The sequence below is a fragment of the Rattus norvegicus genome, chromosome 10 (genome assembly GCF_036323735.1).
Source record: "Rattus norvegicus strain BN/NHsdMcwi chromosome 10, GRCr8, whole genome shotgun sequence".
Lineage (NCBI taxonomy): Eukaryota > Metazoa > Chordata > Mammalia > Rodentia > Muridae > Rattus > Rattus norvegicus.
This window is the reverse complement of record NC_086028.1, coordinates 39,202,574-39,222,500: the sequence shown is the minus strand read 5'-3', so window position 1 is coordinate 39,222,500 and position 19,927 is coordinate 39,202,574. Positions and strand designations below refer to the sequence as shown.

Below are 19,927 nucleotides of genomic sequence, written 5' to 3'. Positions count from 1 at the left end.
AACACTATCAGAAGAAAGCAAGAGGCCAAACTATACTCAGCATGTAGACCCTAAAAGCCAGCTGATGATACTCCCTTCCATTGTCTCTTCCACATTCAATAACTAATCTTTTAACTAATTACTGATATAAACTAGGTCAGTAATTTGTTAAATAATTTGTCAAAATGAATTAGTAGATGAATCAATTATTTTTCATGGGCATCACGTTTAGAATTTATCATGATCTCACCTCATTGTCAAGTGAAGTCAGTGCAGTGATAGAGGGAGTGCTGATTCACAGTCTAGAATCATTACTACAGGCTACGCACTGAGGAACACACCTTCCTGCATATGAAATACCAGTATGCTAAGCCATACAAACAAAATCTTTAGTTTTAAAAGGGGCATTTGACTACTGTGAGATAAGATCAAGTTTCCAATAATTACAAAACAGTTTTTATAAATATATAAACAATCTGGTTAGGAAGATTTGTTATCTGAATATATAATTTACAAGCCAACTATAAACTGGAATATTGGAAATTATGCTGCATAGAAAACCAAAGATAAGGTTCTAATAGTTAATAATTTCACCACCCATCTGCACAGTGAAACAGTACAGGTAATTTAGGGATGCCAAATGCCAAAAGAGAGTAGCAAACCTAAAGCTGTCATTTTACAACATAAAATGGCTGGTCATTTCTGCCTTTGAAATAAACTGATAATGCTATAGTAATGAGCACACCATTGCAGTGACAACGTACCAGCTAAAGTAGCCACATAGTGTACCACCTTATCTTTCCCTTGCTTCAGAGAAATGAATCTGTAGCTATCAAACATGGTTAACTCTAATTATTGTTGCCCCTTAGTAATTTCTGACTTCAAGAAGCAAGTCCTAACTACTCCTCATCACCCCTAAGTATCAAAGCTTTCTTTCTATTCTTTTTGGGAAACTGTTCTACAATACTATGGTGTGTTCACTGATTGCTTGCATGCTATCAAAAATCTTTGTCAAAACCACTTGAAGTCCATATGTACTATGAAATATGATATATCCTTAGGGAGTGATTGAGAAAGAAAGAGCAAGGAGAGAGAGGAAAGCTGTTATCATCAGCGATGGTGATGTAAGCTTCTATAATTAGAATCAGTGAAACTGAAGGAACAATAAAAGGCACCACCATGCTTCTACTTTGCCCTACCCAAAGCAGCTATACCAGGCGTTTTTATTACACAGAAAGAAAACACACTTGCATACAGAAGTCATTAAATACATACTATTATGAACATAGTTTTAAGATAGTATTTATTTTCAAAAACAAAACCTAGTAATTTAAAAATCCACGAACAAGAAAATAAAATCTCATTTAAAAAAATAAACTGTCAAGAATACTTTATCTGAACTGGATCACATTAGTACCTTTAATTTAAACACATCATTTGCTAGCACTGTGGAAACTGAATACAGAACATAGTTTTTAGTGAATAGAGAACAGAGCAATCTGAAAAGCAGTAATGTTAATTTGTTTGCCGTTTAAGGAGCTGCTATACTTGTCTACCCGGAATGCTATCAAAAATTATCCTCAGACTCCTGACACACACTAATACCCATGTTAAACAATTATTGAAAGAGCTTTCTTTGGCAACTGCTGTGCAAACAATCACAAGTGTGATAATCTTTCTCATTTCTGGGTCCTTGGACACATCCACATGAGTTAGTTTCATCCCTAGGGAAGCACAAACTGCCCCAGAAGAAACAGTATACCTGGCTGTCTTCCACCAACATTAAAGTTCATGTATACTGAATATTAAAAACAATTGAAAATATGACTACTGTGCTAGTAATATTTATGTAGAAAGTTAGTTTCGTACTTTTAACCCAGTAATTTAATTTCTACATATTAATCCTAAGGAAATAACCAGTCATTTATTAATTTATACATAAAAGCTGTTAGTTAACAGAAGAAAAACTAGAAAAGGCAAACATATAGCACAGTATGAATGTTAAAGTATTTTGGAGAAATTTTAATTGACAAAAAATTTAAAAGGCAGGACATATAAGCAGTTAGCATCATCCAATATAAAGGTTTGTGTTAATAAACATTCCTTTGAAAGTCACTTTCCCAGCACTACCTCTGGCTCTGAGGACCTTGCCTTACTTTCCTTAATATTCTTCTATGCATTTCATTTCTGTAAGAATCATATATTTCACAAAAACCTTTGACCATTTTTAAACTGACATTTCTCCCACTGAATACCAAGTGCACTTATTTGTGGACTCACAGCCCTGAGGTTTGTTATAAGAATCTACGTTACTTTCCAGAGTGAATCAGATTATACTAGGAGATATGGATAGTAGTGAATGGGTCAGAGAGGGGAGAAAGAGGGGTGCGGTAGAGAGGGAGGGAGGGAGGAAGAATATCCTTGAAAAAATTTAATATAGAAAGCACCAGGAAAATCACAACACTTGTAAAACAATGGAGAAAGTAAAAAAATGTAAAAGTTTTTAATAACCAATGACTAATGACCAATGAATAATACTGAGGGGCTTGAGATCCAGTTAAGCCCACACTGGTACACCACAAAGAGACTACCTAGTAAAAGAAACTTAATTTCACAACTAAAGTACCCAAGCGCCAACTAATTTTTAAACTTCTAAAACAATGTCCAGATCTATAATTGACTCAGTCACATTTCTATAAAAATGACTTAGCATTAATAATGTCTGGTATTTCAGAGATTCATTTCCGGTCAAAGGTACATTAACTGTTTATTTTGATAAAAATTATAAGATGTTTTGTGTATATTGGTTCAGGCTTACTCTTGGAATTTAATTCAAGGTAATATCAGTATTAAAAATTGAACACACATATGAAAATGCTCACTATTAGACTTTATTTCAAACAAAACAATTGGACTGAGGTGGTGGCTCAATGGGAAAGGCATCTGCTATGCAAGCATGAGGTACTGAGCTTTGGCTCTCAGATGTTGTACTGTGCATCTTTTAACTCCAGTACCCTACACGTAGATGGAAGGGAGAGACACGTTTCAGTAGCTTGATGCAGGCCAGCTATCCTGGTATACACAGAGGTGAACAAGAGAATGTGTCTGAGAGGACTGGCAGTGGAAACTGTCTTCTGAGCCACAGATATGCTGTGACACATGTGTGCCTACACACAGACATTTAAATATATAGATAAAATAACAAAGCAACTAATCTTATGTAAAAAATAAAATAAAGCTCAGGACTGAACTTGTGACTTGCACAGGCCGTGCATGTTCCTTACCAATGAACTACATTCACAAACTCAGCAAGTTGGTAATTCAGTTTTCTCAGTGAGCAGAACTGTATGGGCACCTGTATCAGGCATATGTAATGTACTACAGACCAACAAAGGGAAGTACAATCCATGAAGAAACATCAGGGGTTTCTCCAGAGAGAATGGAGTTTAGGAGCAAACCAGACTCTGTCAGAAGATACAGCATAACAATACTATGAACAAAAAGAACAAGAAGCAAGTTAAGATTAGAGGTAGAGGGTGCTGGAGAGGTGGCTCAGTGGTTAAGAGCACTGATTGCTCTTCCAGAGGTCCTGAGTTCAATTCCCAGCAACCACATGGTGGCTCACAACCATCTGTAATGAGGTCTGGTGTGTCTGAAGACAGCTACAGTGTACTCGTATACATTAAATAAAAAAAAAAGAAAAGATTAGAGGTAGACTCAAAAGCCTAGCATTAATACTAGGGGAAAAGGTCAGTAATAGCCTCCCAGAAAAAGAGCAGACTGAAAGAAAGGAAGGACAGAGTTGTGCCGGAACGCTGTAAAGGTAGACAGCTGTCACATAAGAAAGGGACTTCAAACTGTAAGACATTTAGGTTAAACAACTAACTAGCCTTGCTTACTAAAAGAAAGGAGGGGTTTTTTTTGTTTTTGTTTGTTTGTTTGTTTGTTTTTTGGTAAGACAAAGTCTCACTCTATAGATCAGGATGAACTGGAGCTTGTGGTGGTTCCTTCTGGCTCTGCCTCATGAATGCTGGGATTAAAAGGATGCACAGCCAAGGCTTATTTCTGTGCTTTCAACTACAAGGGCAAATGTGGTCTGAAAACGTTGAATTGATAATTCTAGCAATAGACAATCCACAAGTTTTAAATAGTACATCTTTCTGAGTAGCATTATTTAGATCCTATTGTCTTGTTCTTTTTAACACTCATCTCTGTTTGGAAACTAAGATTGTGTACTATCTACCAAGAGCTCAAGTTCAAAGTGTTCTAAAAACTGTGTGTGTGTGTGTGTGTGTGTGTGTGTGTGTGTGTGTGTGAGTATTTTGCCTGGATGTTGTGAGCCTCCATGTGGGTGCTGGGAACTGAACCTGGCCCTCTAGAAGAGCAGCTGGTACTCTTAGTCACTGAGCAATTTCTCTAACCCCTTAAGTTTGTGTCCTGGGTACAGCTGGTTGACTTTAGGTTATTAGGCTTGGTGCCAAGCATCTTTACCTGATGATTCATGTCACCAGGCTCAAGTTCAAGAAAGTCCTACTCTGAGGTTGCCAATATCTTTAGAAATGAATCTTTTACCTGTGAAATAGGGAAAGGCAAAGAACATTTTGTACTGTTTTGCTGGCACATATCAAACTAAAAAAAGGCACAGTGATATTCAGGTTAAGATGAGCAAGGCAATAAACTCGAAGAAGACAGACAAGCATCCAAATGCCGGCATGTGGTACACAGAAGCAACAGGCCCAATCAATACCTCTGCGAAGGAGCTTCTGAAACGAGAGACACCAAGCTATTCACTGCAAGTAAGAGATGGCTATGTACATTTAGGATTCAGTTTGGACCAAAAAAATACAAAAATGACTGGTAAGGGGGGGTCTGAAATAAAGAAGTTGCTGCCATATTCTACTTAGCAGGAGCAGTGTGCTTATGCTGCGCACTAACTAAGCTACCCTGAGCTTACACTTTCATTCTCATTCAGTAGCTTACTTAACTTTAGTTAACATATTTATGAAAGTGATTGCAGTTGCTGAGTGTTTTACAGAATACCAGACACTGGGCAAAGTCCTTTAATAAACCTACAAGTTACCAACCTAAACATACCAATACCCCCGGAACTATAATACTACCACAGAACCCACAAATCAAAAACACTCAGACCAAAATAAAGCCCACACAACCTGACTAAAGACACACCAAGCTAAGTAAACTTACCTAAGACAGGTGCTGTTATTATGACAGTCTGATCACTCTGAGGAAACAATGAGATGCTCGTTATTAAGGCAAGAGCAATGGAAGGTGGAGAGTGCGAACAGACATTGACAGATGCTCTGAAAGCACAGGTGCACGCTCCGTCTTTCCAAAAGGAAAATGACACAGAATTGACTCTTGGGGATGAATAGGTTTTGGGTAAAACAACAAATAATAAAGGGAGATTTAAAACAAAATGAAGAATATAAGTGATTTATATAAAAACATGGCCTGTTTAAGGACCAACAATGTGGCATGGTAAAAAAAGATAGAGGCTACATAGGAAAACAAAGTACAAAGCTGGAAATGTGAGGACCTGTGCTAGGCAATCTGGCAGCTGCCGTTTATCTATTTAATTACTTAAATGGAGTTCAAACTAAATAAAGTTAAAACTCTAAGACACCGTGTTACATTAGCCACATTTTAAGCGCTTAGGGAACCATATGTGGGTGGCTGTTCCCATCTGGGCAGCACCAACATAAGGCACCTGCACCATCATAGCAAGTTCCACTGCACAGGCTGGTCTGGACTCTGGAAGTCCTCATGTGCTGGATCACTGCCACTTCTCCGATAGACTGTGGTAAAACACCACCAAAACTGATCAATCAATCAATCATAAAACAAAATTAAAACAAGGATATTGTTAGAGCTCCATCTAAAATTTAAAAAAGCAAAATGAATGGACCAGTTGGTGGTAGGGGGTAGGAGAATATGAAGAACAAGTTTACCAAAAAGAAAACCAGTTTTGAACAAATTTTAAAATCAAATACAAAAATGACTAAGTACATTTGTTTTGATAAAGAGATTATATAATACTTTTCATCTTAAGAAATACCTCCAATTTAGATGAAAACAGTTTGTGCAGTGGGCTTGGGTGATGCTGTAACAGTCCTGTGAGGAAAATTAAGGCAGGGGTAGTGGCACATGGACAGGCAAGAGGCTCATGAGTTCAAAAATGACCCAAGTTATATATTGCAAGACCTCTCACAACAAAATATTAATGAGCACTGAGAAATGACTCAGAGAGACGGAAACACACATTTTAAATAGCTGATGGGGAAAAAAAAATCTACAGGTACTAAGAATTAGGCACCATGTGTGTACTTATATCCAAGTACCCTGACAGAAGCCCAGGGAACAGGCAGGTAAGGAGTCAGGACCACCGCTTTAGTGGCAAAGCAACCAAAGTACAAAGTGAGTAAAAGGAGGAAGACCTGCAGGCAGCCTGCTCATCCACTGACGCTGGACTCTCTCTACATGGCGTAACATTTTGTTTTACAAACATTTTTGTGCTATTTCTAAATACTAAATACATCTTCTTCAAAGGTTCATGATCTGAGAAGATTTTACAATGTCCAAAATGGCTATAAAGTATGAAAAGGTTTTAATTATTCCTACAGCAAAAAAATTACTTAAAATCTTAAAATCACAATGTACATAGGTGTTAGAGTTTCTGAAGAAGGCTAATAAAATCTGACTCCATCAAGTGCTGCGGAAAGGAGGTGGAACAAGTTACTTTTTCTCTTAGACCAAGGGAAAGACTACAACAAAGAATGGAGAGACTGTGCAGGCACCCTAGAGAACATGTTCTTGGTTTTATTTTGTTTTAAATAATGCTGTTAAATGTAGCATTTAATATATGATCTAGTCACCTCTCCTGGGTATGGACTTGAGGAAGCTGAAAATAACTGTCTCAAAACAGATGTATACAAATGTCCCTAACTGTGCCACACGGAAACAATTAAATACTTAACCAACAGGTAGAACATGAAACAAGCTACGCCACACTGAAACAATGGAGTATTATTCAGCAAAAAAGTAGAGATAATGAGATACATAATATGGATATATCTTTAATCACTGAAACAAATATAAGATGATAGGCAAAAAGAATAATGTGACATATTAAGCCATATAACATTTCAGAGAATAAAACTAATTAACACTAAGAGAAAGCACAGTGGCTGCCTAAGGACAGGGATTTAGTGAAGGATGGCTTACAAAAAGAGACAAAGCATTTGGGAGTGATAAAAATGTGTATCTTGATCATGCTGACTGCTATATAAAGGTCTATATATAATATTAAGCTTCAAGTATGAGTTATATACTGTTTATAGCCAATAAAGTTAAAAAGACATAAACTGTTACAAAGACCGAGGTTTTAAAGATATTACTACTAGAATGAGGCCTGCAGGCACAGGCCATACTTTAGAGCTGTCTGGAAAGCCGAGACTGCAAGTTTCAACCCTGAGTTGGTACAGAGTGAGTTCGACCCTGTCTCAAAAGTAAGATGGAAGCTGGGTATGTAGCTCCGTCAAGAAATGATAGAGGTGCCGAGGTCAAGCCCCAGCACTACATTCTTTTTACATTATTTTCACATTGACATTATGCCTGCCATTGGGAGGAATGAATACGATCACAGTACAGTTCATGCATACATTAAAACATCACAATAAAACTATGTTGTAGTTAACAGTAAATATTCTAATATTCCATCTTCTCAGTCATGCTTTTAGTGGGTGAACCAATGCACAAACATGCAAAGTGCTAAGGATTACATTCAGGGACTCAGTGCATGCTAGGCAAGCACTTTACCATTGAGCTATATTCCCAGCTCTTCTGCAGTTATTCTAATTATTCAGTAAGAAAAAACTTAAAATCTAACCAAGATCTTTAATTCTCACAAAATTATGATGTACAGGTTATGCAGTAAATAGTAAGTGTGACAAAGAAAACAACAATGGCAAAATATTCTGTACATTTTCAAGAACTGCACACTTTTAGCACTCTAGCAAGAAAAATTTGAAGGTTGTAAACTGAAGAAAAGAGACTATCAAAGATTCAGATGGATAGACCTCTGAGTTCAAGACCAGCCCAGTATATACATAACAAAGTGCCAGAGAAGCCAGAGTTACACCGTAAACAAAAACTCACAAATAAAAGTATTTCTCATTTTGCTCTATGAATTGCTGACAATAAGACAAAGAAAATAAAGAACTTTATAGTGGTTATAACACCAATTCTCTCTAAATGCTTTCACAGAAACTAGAACCTCATTTTTCTTTTTAAAAAACTTGCAGTCTTATAAATTTATTCAAATGAGTTTTTTGAAAGAAGCATCCAAACTTTACAATTACATTTTGCTAACTTTTTGTACAGGTACATATTTTAAGTTGAACAAATTTCCCTTCTGTTCATTCTCCCCAGAACCCCCTTTCTTACCTTTCTCCCTTTCATGTCTTTGTCCCCCTAGGCAATTTTACTTCTATTTTAATCATATATTATATACATCCATACACACATGCATATATCAATATATCCACACATAATTTTATGTATACATATATAAAATCTAACAATCACAAGAGAAAAGACATTTGTCTGTGACTGGCCTAATTCACTTAATATGACTCTCCAGTTTCACCAATTTTCCTGCTAACAGTATAACTTCATTCTCATGTGTGCATGCGTATGGGCATGTGAATACATGTGTATGTGGTAATGTCATGTGTATGTTGTAGTTAGAAGATATTGTTCTTGGTTGCTGTCCGTCTTTTTTGACAACCTTTAACCAGCCCAGAACTTGTTAAGTAGGGTAGATTGGCTGGCCAGGGAGCCTTGGAGACTAGGATCTGCCTGTCTCACTGTTGGGGCTACACGTTTGGGACTTCCATTACTAGCCATTTAAAATGTGGGTTCTAAGAATGGAACTCAGGCTGTCATGATTGCAAGGCAAGCACTGTATCGTGGAGCCATCTGCCCAGCTCTCATTCTACTATACACACGCACCACACTTCCCTTACCCATTTCTCTGCTGTTAAACACTAAGCGGTTTCACACCTATTTTTACCAGTGCTGCAATAAGCACTAGTGTGCAAGCATCTCGTTTTCGGATGTGCTGACTTGGAGTTCTTCAGGTCAACACCCAGGAGAATACAGCTGGCTCAAACAGTAGACCTACTTTGAGTTTTGAGAAACTGTCGTATCAATTCCTTTAAAAGTTGAACTAGTTCACATTCTTAGGAAGACTGTCAATATAGCATTTTCTAAATTGCCTGAAATATATCCTTTCTATGAAAAAAATATTAATTCAAGATACCACACACACAAGTATTCTGGTAAAAATCCTTTTCTAACTAATCTAGTCTCACTGACAAATAATCAGGTTTGCCCCAGTTGATCAATTAAGTTCCCTCATAATTTACCAAATTCCAGACAGCACCTAGTGGGAAAACTACCTAACTCAAGCAGCTTATGTACACACACACACACACACACACACACACACACACACACACGTGCAAAAATGCCACTTAAAGAGTTATCACCCAACAAAATCCTAAGTGGTAACTGCTTGGTTTAATTTAGTCAGGAAACCAAACTGTCTAAAGTGAGACGACTTTCTTCAGCACACAGGAAAACTAAAAGCAAATGACTCACGTATGTAAACCATAGATAGACCTCAAGAGGAAATATAGACTATGCCTTTTGACATGACACCAAAAACAAACAAAAATCTGGAGAAAGAACATATTAAAGTTGAAACTAAAATGTACAAGCAACAAACATACATGTAGGTGCCCCACACGTACACACATAGACATAAAAGTACTCTTTAACCCATCATACAAAGAGCCAAACGGTATAAACATCCTTTTATTTGGCAATGCTACATCTTATAATTTTTCTAGTGTGATTAATATACTGAGATACACATCCACAATGATATTTCATAGAAAATCATTTTTAAAAAACCTAGAAATAAGTTTAATAACCAAGTATTAGAAGCTCAATGAAGAAATGATGACATATTGTTACAATGAGTATTAAATGTGTTAGGCATGGTGGTTATGTGTTTATAGTTCTAGCTACTAGGGAGGCTGAGCTGGGGACATCTCTTGAGCCCAGGAGCTTGGGACAAACCTAGGCAACATGGTGAGAAGTTATCTAAAAAAAAACAAATCAATGTTATAAAAAAGTTTAAAATTTTATTTTTTTAAGATATACTCTTACTTTATATATATTTATACATTTGGCCAGCATGGATGTCTGTGAACCATGTATATGCCTGTGTACCTCCTGTGTGCTTGGTGCCCAGGGAGGCCAGAAGTGGGTATCAGAACTCCTGGAGCTGGAATTATAGATGGTCGGGAGGCTGGGAATCTAAGTCTGCTCCTCTGCAAGAACAAACAGTGCTCATAAGCACTCACCTGCCTCTCCAGCCCCTAAACTTCCAGTTTAAAATGTTAGAACACAAGGAGATCCAGCACAAGAAGGTCTATAGGAGTCTAAATAGGGCTGACTAGAAAATATCTTTATCATGGCATTTTAGAGTTAAATTGTCCAAAGAATAAGAAACAGAATTCTACAAATTGCAACAAAACAGTGCCATATCACACTGAAAGGTATCTTATTAGGACTATGCAGGCTTCTCGGGAGAATTCTTAGCAGCTGAAGTACTGTTAGAGATTAGTTGCCAATTGAGAATGTTAGTCTGAAAGAAACTAAGGAAAAGTCCAAGACAGGCAAAAGTCATTATAAGACAAGCCTCAGAAAAAATACTTAGGGAACCCTCCAGTAGTGAAAGACAGGCAGCACCACTAGGGAAAACATACAGTGTAAAACTCAGAAGAGACAAAATTAAAAGGAGAAAACAATCACCATTCAGTAAAACATACAGATCAATACTAGGAAGAGAAAAGGACAGAGGACAACCAAAATGATGACAGGCTGAACATATTCTGATGCAGATCACCATGCAAACAGAACCGAAAGCAGGCAGATACACAGATATTTGTACCTGAAAATAGACTATGAAGAACTTAAAAATTAACACAACTGTAAGGAACTAAATAGAGACTTAGCACTTAATATAATAATAATATAATAAATAGAGCACCTAATTTCAAAAGAAAAAAAACCCCTTAAAACAAATGAAAATAGCAATATAACTAGGATACAACAAAAATAGTACCAAGAGTTTCCTTCCAATCATTACATACAGCATAGAACAGAATAGCAAATAATGTAATATGCACCTCAATGACATTATAAGTAAAACCGAACCAAAAACAAAATTAATGAAAACAGAGAGAAACAGTAAAGACTGGATGTAATGTAAGAGGTTAATGAAATAAAGAAGTGGGGAGGGGGCTGAGAACACGCATCTGAGTACGCAGGTGGAGGGCAGTTACAGAACAACCTTGTGTTGTTGGTCCTTGCCTTCCACCGTGTTTGAGGCAGGCAGATGCTCTGCTGTTTGTAGCTATGTTCTCCAAGCTAGATGGTTAGTGAGTTTCTGGTGATTTTCCAGTCTCTAGCGCCCATCTTACTGCACAAGTTCTACAATTAAGAGAGACAGACCACTGCACACGGGTTTACAAGGGGCTTCTAGGGAATTAAATCAAGGTCCTCACGTTTGTTTGTTTGCTTTTTTTCTTCAAATATAAAATCAACAAAATTTTTCTAAAGTAGAGGGGAATAGAAAATTTAAACAAACTACACACACACACACACACACACACACACACACACACACACAGAGAGAGAGAGAGAGAGAGAGAGAGAGAGAGAGAGAGAGAGAGAGAGAGAGAAAGAAACTGTCTTAAACCTTCAGTGAACAGGGGCAACGGAGGTAGCTCAGTGGAAATAACTTTAGTTCAATATTGAAAATTCATTTGTAAAACCAGGTCTGGTGGTGCACAACTTTAATTCCAGGACCATAATTTCTGTGACTTTGAGACCAGCCTGATATATAGTAATACTTACAGCAGCAAGTACTCATATTCCCAGCACTGGGAAGGTGGAGACGGGACAATCTCTAAGTTTCACTGCTCAGCCAGGCTTGCCTACTTGGTGAGTTTCAAATCAGTAAGAGATCCTGTCTCCAAAAAAGACAGTTAACAGTGCCTGAGGAATAGCATCTGAGTTTGTCCTCTGGTCTCCACATGGGTACCTTCAAACACATGCATGCATGCACGCACATACACATATGCATGTCTACACCACACACACACACACACACACACACACACACACACACACACACAAATAAGAAAGCAAACAAAATACATCACATCAGAACAAAGTATAAACATCCTATAGTTTTCTTTATAAATTTGGTAAAATTTACCACTGCTTCATGATAAAAGCCTGATTAAGTATCTATAGAGAGATCATAGATTAAGTTAATAGAGGCTATATAGATACAAATACACAGCATTATACTAAAAGGAGAAATGCTGAAGTGCTTCTCTTAGGTATGGTGATATTCACTTGCACTGCTCATTCAATATATAGAATTTCTGAAAATTTTAGTCATTAAAATGTAATAATAAAAGTATTACAAAAAGGAAGGCAAGCTACCCCTGCTTACAGATATGATTCTCTACATAGAAAAGCCTTTAAAAAACTAATGATGGTTCAGAAGTAAATGTGATAGACCTACTTAAAAAAAAGAAAAGCCTAAAACCCCAGCAAAAGATTATTAGAACTGAAAAGTAAAATTTGGTAAATTTGCAAAATTAAAAAGGTTCATCGTGCAGATGGTGTAGAGAGGTCACTTGGTAAAGTGCTTGCCCTGCAAACATCAGAGCCCGAGTTTAGTCCCTAGCACTCATACTAAAAAAATAAAAATACCAGAAATGGTGTGGATGCTTATAACATAGTGATGGGGAAGCAAAAATAGGTCCTGGCCAGACAGTGAGAAGAGATTCTAAAGACAAAATAAAACAAATGCTAGGTGGACGGATGGTACCAAGGGACTGAAACCTGAGCTGGCTCTTTGGCCTTTCTGTATGCACCTGCACACACATTTACGAAAATCGGTAGTTAAAAGTTCAGTACACACAGGTCTCACTGAGTAGCCCTGCTGGCAGGCCCAAAACTTGCTACATGGATAAGGTTGGCCTTCAACTCACAGAAATCTGTCTGCCTCTGTCTTCTGAGTAGTAGAATTAAGGCTGTGTGCCACAGTGTCAGGACTCAGTACTGTTTTTAAATATACTTCAACCTCAACCATTAAAAAAGAAATATAAAAACTTCACAAAAACAAGCCTAGGACTGAATTTAACAAAGGAAGCCACAGACCTCTCAAATGAATTTTCTCTATGTTCATATACTAAGAATTAATGTTGCTAATGTTTAGGGGCTAGAGTGGTGGTTCAGTGGTTTGAGAGTGTGTACTGTTCTTATAGAGACCGACAGTTTAGTCCTCAGAACTCACATGGGTAGCTCACAACTTCTTCTAACTCTAGCTCCAGGACATCCAACACCACCTTCCAGCTTCTATGGGCACAGACCCATGTACAATAGTGTTAATTTCCACACATCCAAAGCCACTTGCAGGTTCAATGCAACCCCTTTCAACAGTATACCCTTAACAAGACAAGGGAGACCTTCCTCCCCCAAATTCTTATGGAAGCACAAACATCAAATAGATGAAAAGAATACAGAACAAAACTATAGGCACCACAGCATCACCTTCAACACAGCACTAAGCAAGAGTAAGCAGAAACGCTGGTACCAGCACAAGTACAGAACAGAAGAGAGAACGACTCCCTGAAAAAACAATCCACACAACTACATACCAAGAAATGGCAGCCCTTTAATGAACAATGCCAGGAAAATAGATATGCATATGTATCTCTTACCTTGCACAAGAGATCAAAGACCTGAATTTCCAAAACTACTAAAAAAAATTTCAAAAACACTTAAGATACACTTCAATGCTGAATATAGGTAGTATTTGAATATAAGCTTAAAGACACCAACAATAGGAACAGAAATGACAAATACAAGCTTCTATACATAAAGAAAACCAAAAAGTAAAGAGAATATAAAAAATTCCACCTATTCACTTGACATAAAATTACCATCTATAAGATTTAAGAAACTCAGAAACAATATGAAAAGCTCCACATAATCCCATAGAGGGAAAAATGGATGAATGATTGGAACACTTCTCAAAAGGCAGCAGTACAATAATCAATGAATATAATCTTAAGACGTTTAGTATAATTATTCAATAAATCAAAATTGTAATAAGATATCATCGTAGCCACCTAGGAAGTCAACTGTAAAATACAGACAAACCAAAACCACAAACTGCTGACAAGGATGTATGTGGAAAAGACACTCTCACCCTCTACAGATGAGCTGTAGTAGAAGAACCATTATGAGAGACTGTACAAAAACACCTCAAAAAGCTGAGAATTGTTGAGAGTAGTGATGCTTCTGCCTCTCCCCCTCATGTGTGTGTATGTGTGTGTGCTTATGTGTGATGTGTGGTGTGTGTGTCACAAATTCATAACCAGCTCTGGGAACATAGTAACAGCATGTCTAAAACAAAAGAAAATGAAATATGCTAAAAACAGATCTGTATGAGTGAGCAACTCCATTCCTTGGTATATACGAGTTGATACATGAACCATGTTTACTAGGGCACCCACTAATGAGTGGATAAAGACAATGTAGTATATATTCAAAATGCAGTTATTATCCAGCCATAAAGAGGAATCCTGTCAACTGAAACAAGATGGGTGGAATTAAATTACCTTAAGTGGACAATCAGACACAGAAAGATAAACAATGCATTCTCTCATGGAGAAGCCAAGAAAAAGCCAATTTGGGGCAGCAGTGACAGTTCCATAGGCAGAGAACACATAGTGCCAAGTTAGATTCCCCACCACTATAAGTGTTATAATGGTACAGGTACATACATACATACATATAAACAGAAACTTGGATATCAGTGTTTCATTGGCTAGCCAATCTAACCAAAATGGTGAATTCTAGGTTTACTGAAAGACTTTCTTCTCAAAAGTTAAGGTATAGAGAAACAAGGGAAATACTTAAATTTGGATTCTAACTTCTATAGGGCACATCACAGATGAATGTACCCTCACATACTCATGCAGAAACGTGAATATAAATATGTCAATCTGAACATAAAAAGTGACTAACAAGAGGTTAGAAGGGTTATTGATGGTGATATATAAAACGATGGATTTGATCAATATATACTGTATGCAAGTGATGATAGGACATGGAATACCATTAATATAATCTATAAAAAGTACATATGAACAGATACTGAGATCCAAATTAATTAATTATGGCAAATTGTTATAATGGAACACTATGTACTCATTCAAAATGTAAAGAAAATTCAACGGTATTCAAAGATGTTAAACTATATACATGATTTTAAAGATCACACATACGTTTAGAAAATTTAAAATAGACATTGTATACAATAAGGTAAAAAAACGACAATTTAATTAGTAACAGCAAAATCATGTGTGTGTGTATGTGTAAATATATATACACATATATATGTGTATACACATACACACACAGATATATACTTTGGACGGACAAGAGTATTTAAAACAGGGTTTCCTCTGTGAACGCCTGGCAGTCCTCAAATTCACAGAGATCCACCTGCCTTGGTCTCCAAGTGCTCTACCGCCCAGCAATAAACTGTATATTTAAAAAGAAGCTGTTTCTTTGTATGACTCCAGTATTGGTTGCAAATTTTGTAACCAGTATGTTTATTTTTAGAAACATAACATATAATTAATGAAATTAGGCAACTGTGATAGAATCATTAAAGCTGCCTTGAGTCCTATTCTTATTCTAGTAAACCTGACTATTTTCCTCTACCCTGCCATACACAAAATGAGAGCATTTCTTTCCTGAAAACCAAAGCAACAGACTTGTCAGTTTTTCTGCAACCAACTCTCCCACCACTCTAACACCAACTCTGCCATCACTATAACACCAACTCTCCCACCACTCTAACACCAACTCTCCCACCACTCTAACACCAACTCTGCCATCACTCTAACACCGACTCTGCCACCACTCTAACACCGACTCTGCCACCACTCTAACACCGACTCTGCCATCACTCTAACACTGACTCTGCCACCACTCTAACACCAACTCTCCCATCACTCTAACACTGACTCTGCCATCACTCTAACACTGACTCTGCCATCACTCTAACACCGTCATTTAAACACAGACCAGAGGAGGAAAGCTGTAGGGCAACTCAAGAGTTCTGAGACTCTGCAGTGCTGACTCCTTGGAAGACACAATTATGGAATTTCCCCTTAAAAATGCCCATGGGCCTATTCTTCAAATTATTATTTCTCAATTTAACCATTTCTCAGTCTAAAAAGATGTTATCTGCAACAACAGAGTTTAAAAAAAGACTTCTAAGGCAACGGCTTCCTTTCTCTGACTTTAACAAAGCTCGATGTTTCATTTGCTTCTTTCAACGTTACTTTAACACATATTTTTACACTAGTGCCTGCTTCTATGTGTGACCGACTAACAGTCTTGTAGGCCAAGAAGAACTGCCATGGTTTTCTTTCTTTTGTCATGTCTTCCATCATATTATGTCTTCCCATTAGTTGATTGCCTGAGTTCTCAGATTCAATCTACATCCTATTCAGTAACTATAAAGGCAAGAACATTCATAAATGTATACAAGAAGCTACAACAAATACTTTGGTTAATTATTTTATGTAAGACTAAAGCTAAAGCAAAATTCCCACAGATAAGATTTCTAGTCAATCCAACAGTCAAGTGTAAGTGTTTCTAAAAACTATTTTTACCATAACTTCTACATGTAAAGACCAAAAAACATGTAAATTAAAGATAATTTACATGAAAATTAAGGATCCATAAAAAAGTCTAAAATATACTCACCGAAAGGTAGTTATTAACATCCACCCCATCGATTATGGTTTGGCGTTCTCCCTTATAGTTAATTTTCCGAAACCTTCGTCGAGACTGTCTGGCAGGAATTTCTCTTTGTAATATACTATCTTCATTGTCTTTGGAATTTTCTACCTGAAATACATGTTCACAGTCCTGATTAAATATCCAGTTTTTCCACCTTACTGAGAGTCTATGAAGTCTTAAAAGGCTCATAAGGAAGCTTCATTTATTCCTGCCAAGAAAGTGCCTGAAGAAACAGTCTGTACAAGGCAATGTTCTGAGTTGAAAAAGATTAAAGACAATGTTTTTATAAAGAACTAGAGACCACAGCTTCCTTCCAGGAAACTGTCTGTCTTGAGCACATAAACATGTATCCGTCTAAGTAAAGTCTCTTACCAGAAACGAAGGCTGTTAGCTACACCTACACATTCAGTACTTATACCCGGATGTCAGTCTAATTACACTCTGCCTCATTATGCACTTTACTTACCAAACAATCATGGCTATCATTTTAGTGAACTACTGAAAAGTAAAACAAAACTACTCTATTTTTTTTTTTGGTAGAAATTCTTTGGTGTCTACCTTAATGCATAAGAACGGCAACTTTTAAAAACAACAGAGAAGCTATTATAGAGACTACTTAAAATAGACATACATATAAATATTTCACTCTGCAACACTATCTCCAGTTACTATCTCTGGGTAAAAAACAAAATGAAAGCCCCAAAGACTAGTATCTTTCCTTACTAAAGGTGAGCTGCTGGCAGGCCTATCTATTTACAAAACCTGTAGTGTTGACATAAAACTGCTATCCAATCACAGTATATCACTACTACAAAACTAACAATATTTTTAAAAGACTTATTTTTCACTTATATGCACATATGTGTATCATGTCTGTATGAGTCAATTCTACACATGTGCTGGTACCTAAGGAGGCCAGAAGAGGGCACTGGATTCCCTGAAGCTGTGAGTAGCTTTGTGTGGGTGCTAGGAACCAAACATGAGTCCTCTCTAAGAACATTCTCTTCAGCTCTCCAAACTTCAATCTTTGCATAAACATATACTGGTAAGTTCTAAATTATACTTCATAACTAAGCTAATATTCAAGACAGTCTGTTGCTCTCTACAACTACTTTTCCTACTAATGTCACATCTCTCTGCTATCACAAAATATGCTTTAGGCACTGAATTAAGCAATTCAGTCAATGGTCAATTCCCAGCTCTAATGCTCCTCTTCCAAAGATCAGATCCATTTCTCAGGAGGTCATACTGTGTACACGCCCCGCTCCTAATGCCCTTTCTTTCAATAGCATCATCACCATCCCTTATTTGAGTTTTAATCACTTCAGTTTTGCAACACATCAATAGTGATCCTGCTGCTTTAGACAAGTTCTCCAACTCACACTGTAGTAAGATAAGCTACCAAGATAAATCATCCTGTCAGGGCTCTTAATGTGACCACGGACAACCAATGTTTATTGTACTTATTGAAATTTTAAAAATTCATTTTATGTATATAGGTTTTTCCCTGTATGTATGTCTGTGCACTACACATATATCTGGTGTATGTAGAGTCCAGAAGGCGGCACTGGACCCCCTGGAATTGGAGTTACACACCATAACCATGTAGGTGCTGGAAACTGAACTCAGCTTCTCCAAAAAGCATCCCTAATGTTACCCAGCATCATCTCCTTATCCTTGATAAATGTAAACTCTTACACCCGATATTCAAAGCCATGTATGTCTCTGTCTCCCTTAAACTTTTTTTCTTTGTCCCAAGACAGATTCTTGTTCTGTATCTGTGCCTGACCTTGAACTTAAAATATTCCTGGAATAGTCACACAATTAGGCTTATTTATGGGAAATAATTATATATGTACTTGCAGTGTATTTATTTTATTTATTTCACATGATTCTCTGATGTAAATGAAGCCTCATTGTTATATGTGTATTCCTTACATTTTTTTCTCTGAAATGAGTACTCTTTTTGTTTAGATTTACTTGTTTATCTTATTCTTTGGGTATGGGAGTTTGTCTGCATGCATGTATGTGTAACATGTGTGGGCCTGGTGGCTGTCCCCGTGGAAACCAGAAACAAGCATCAGAACCGACTGTGATGCTAATGAACCTGGGTCCTGTGTGGGAGTCCAAGTGTTCTTAACTGTGACCACTCCAGTCCTGCAATGTGCATTCTTTGTTCTTTGGTTTAAAAAGTTTCCTTGGTACTCAGGATTACTGTAGTTTTGTTCTATAAATCATCTAACAAATTTCCTGTTTTTTATTGATATAGTTCAGTAGCTTTCTGTATAGTCATGAAATTGTTTAACAGTCACCGTTTTCTAGTTCTAGCTCAATATTACCACCCTAAAGAAATTCAGTCTCTCTGTCTTGCCCTTCCTTTCTATAAAAGGCAACTACTAATCTCCACTGTTCCTATCAGTTTAATTTCTCTTTTGTAATATAAGACTTATTTGTAATACACACACACACACACACACACACACACGTACACGTACACGTATACAGATAGAGAGTAAAACACCAGATAGACAGACACACACACACACACACAGAGATGGAGTATCTTTATATCACCCTTCCTGGCATCAAACTCGCTATGGAGTAGACCTGCCTAACCTTGTACTCACAGAGCTCTGTCTGCCTCCAGAGTGCTAGGATTAAAAGCATGTGCCACCACCTGGAGTCCTATTGTACACAGTTTATATAAATGAAGTAATATAATTGATGGCTTTGTGTGTCTAGCTTCTTTACATTATTTTGCATTCAACACAGTATTTTTTTCCATCAATTAACTTATTTATTCACTCTACATCCCAATCACCGCCCCCTCACCCCCTCTGGTTTCCTTTAATTAACAGAGTATTTTCAAGGTTTATCCATTTATGACAGAATAGACAGCTCACTCTATATAAGGCAGAGTACTATTCCATATTATGGACACTGGATAAAGTTT

General features: G+C 37.1%; 1 protein-coding gene across 14 annotated transcripts in view; it reads right to left on the bottom strand.

The window, feature by feature from the left end:
- Positions 1-19,927, bottom strand: part of Rapgef6 (Rap guanine nucleotide exchange factor 6) — a 168,375-nt gene that overhangs the window by 102,447 nt on the left and 46,001 nt on the right. For 11 of the 14 annotated variants that reach the window (XR_001840077.3, XM_017597259.3, XM_006246279.4 and 8 more), the window contains one exon: positions 16,939-17,082. Coding sequence is in view for 10 of the 14 variants with exons in the window: in XM_017597259.3 (XP_017452748.1) it covers positions 16,939-17,082 (144 nt within the window). In the remaining 4 variants the exon portion in view is untranslated. Of the gene's footprint in view, positions 5,163-5,184; positions 5,204-16,938; positions 17,083-19,927 lie in introns of those variants that run through there. The other 3 variants (XM_017597262.3, XM_017597261.3, XM_039085933.2) reach the window with 3 other exon arrangements.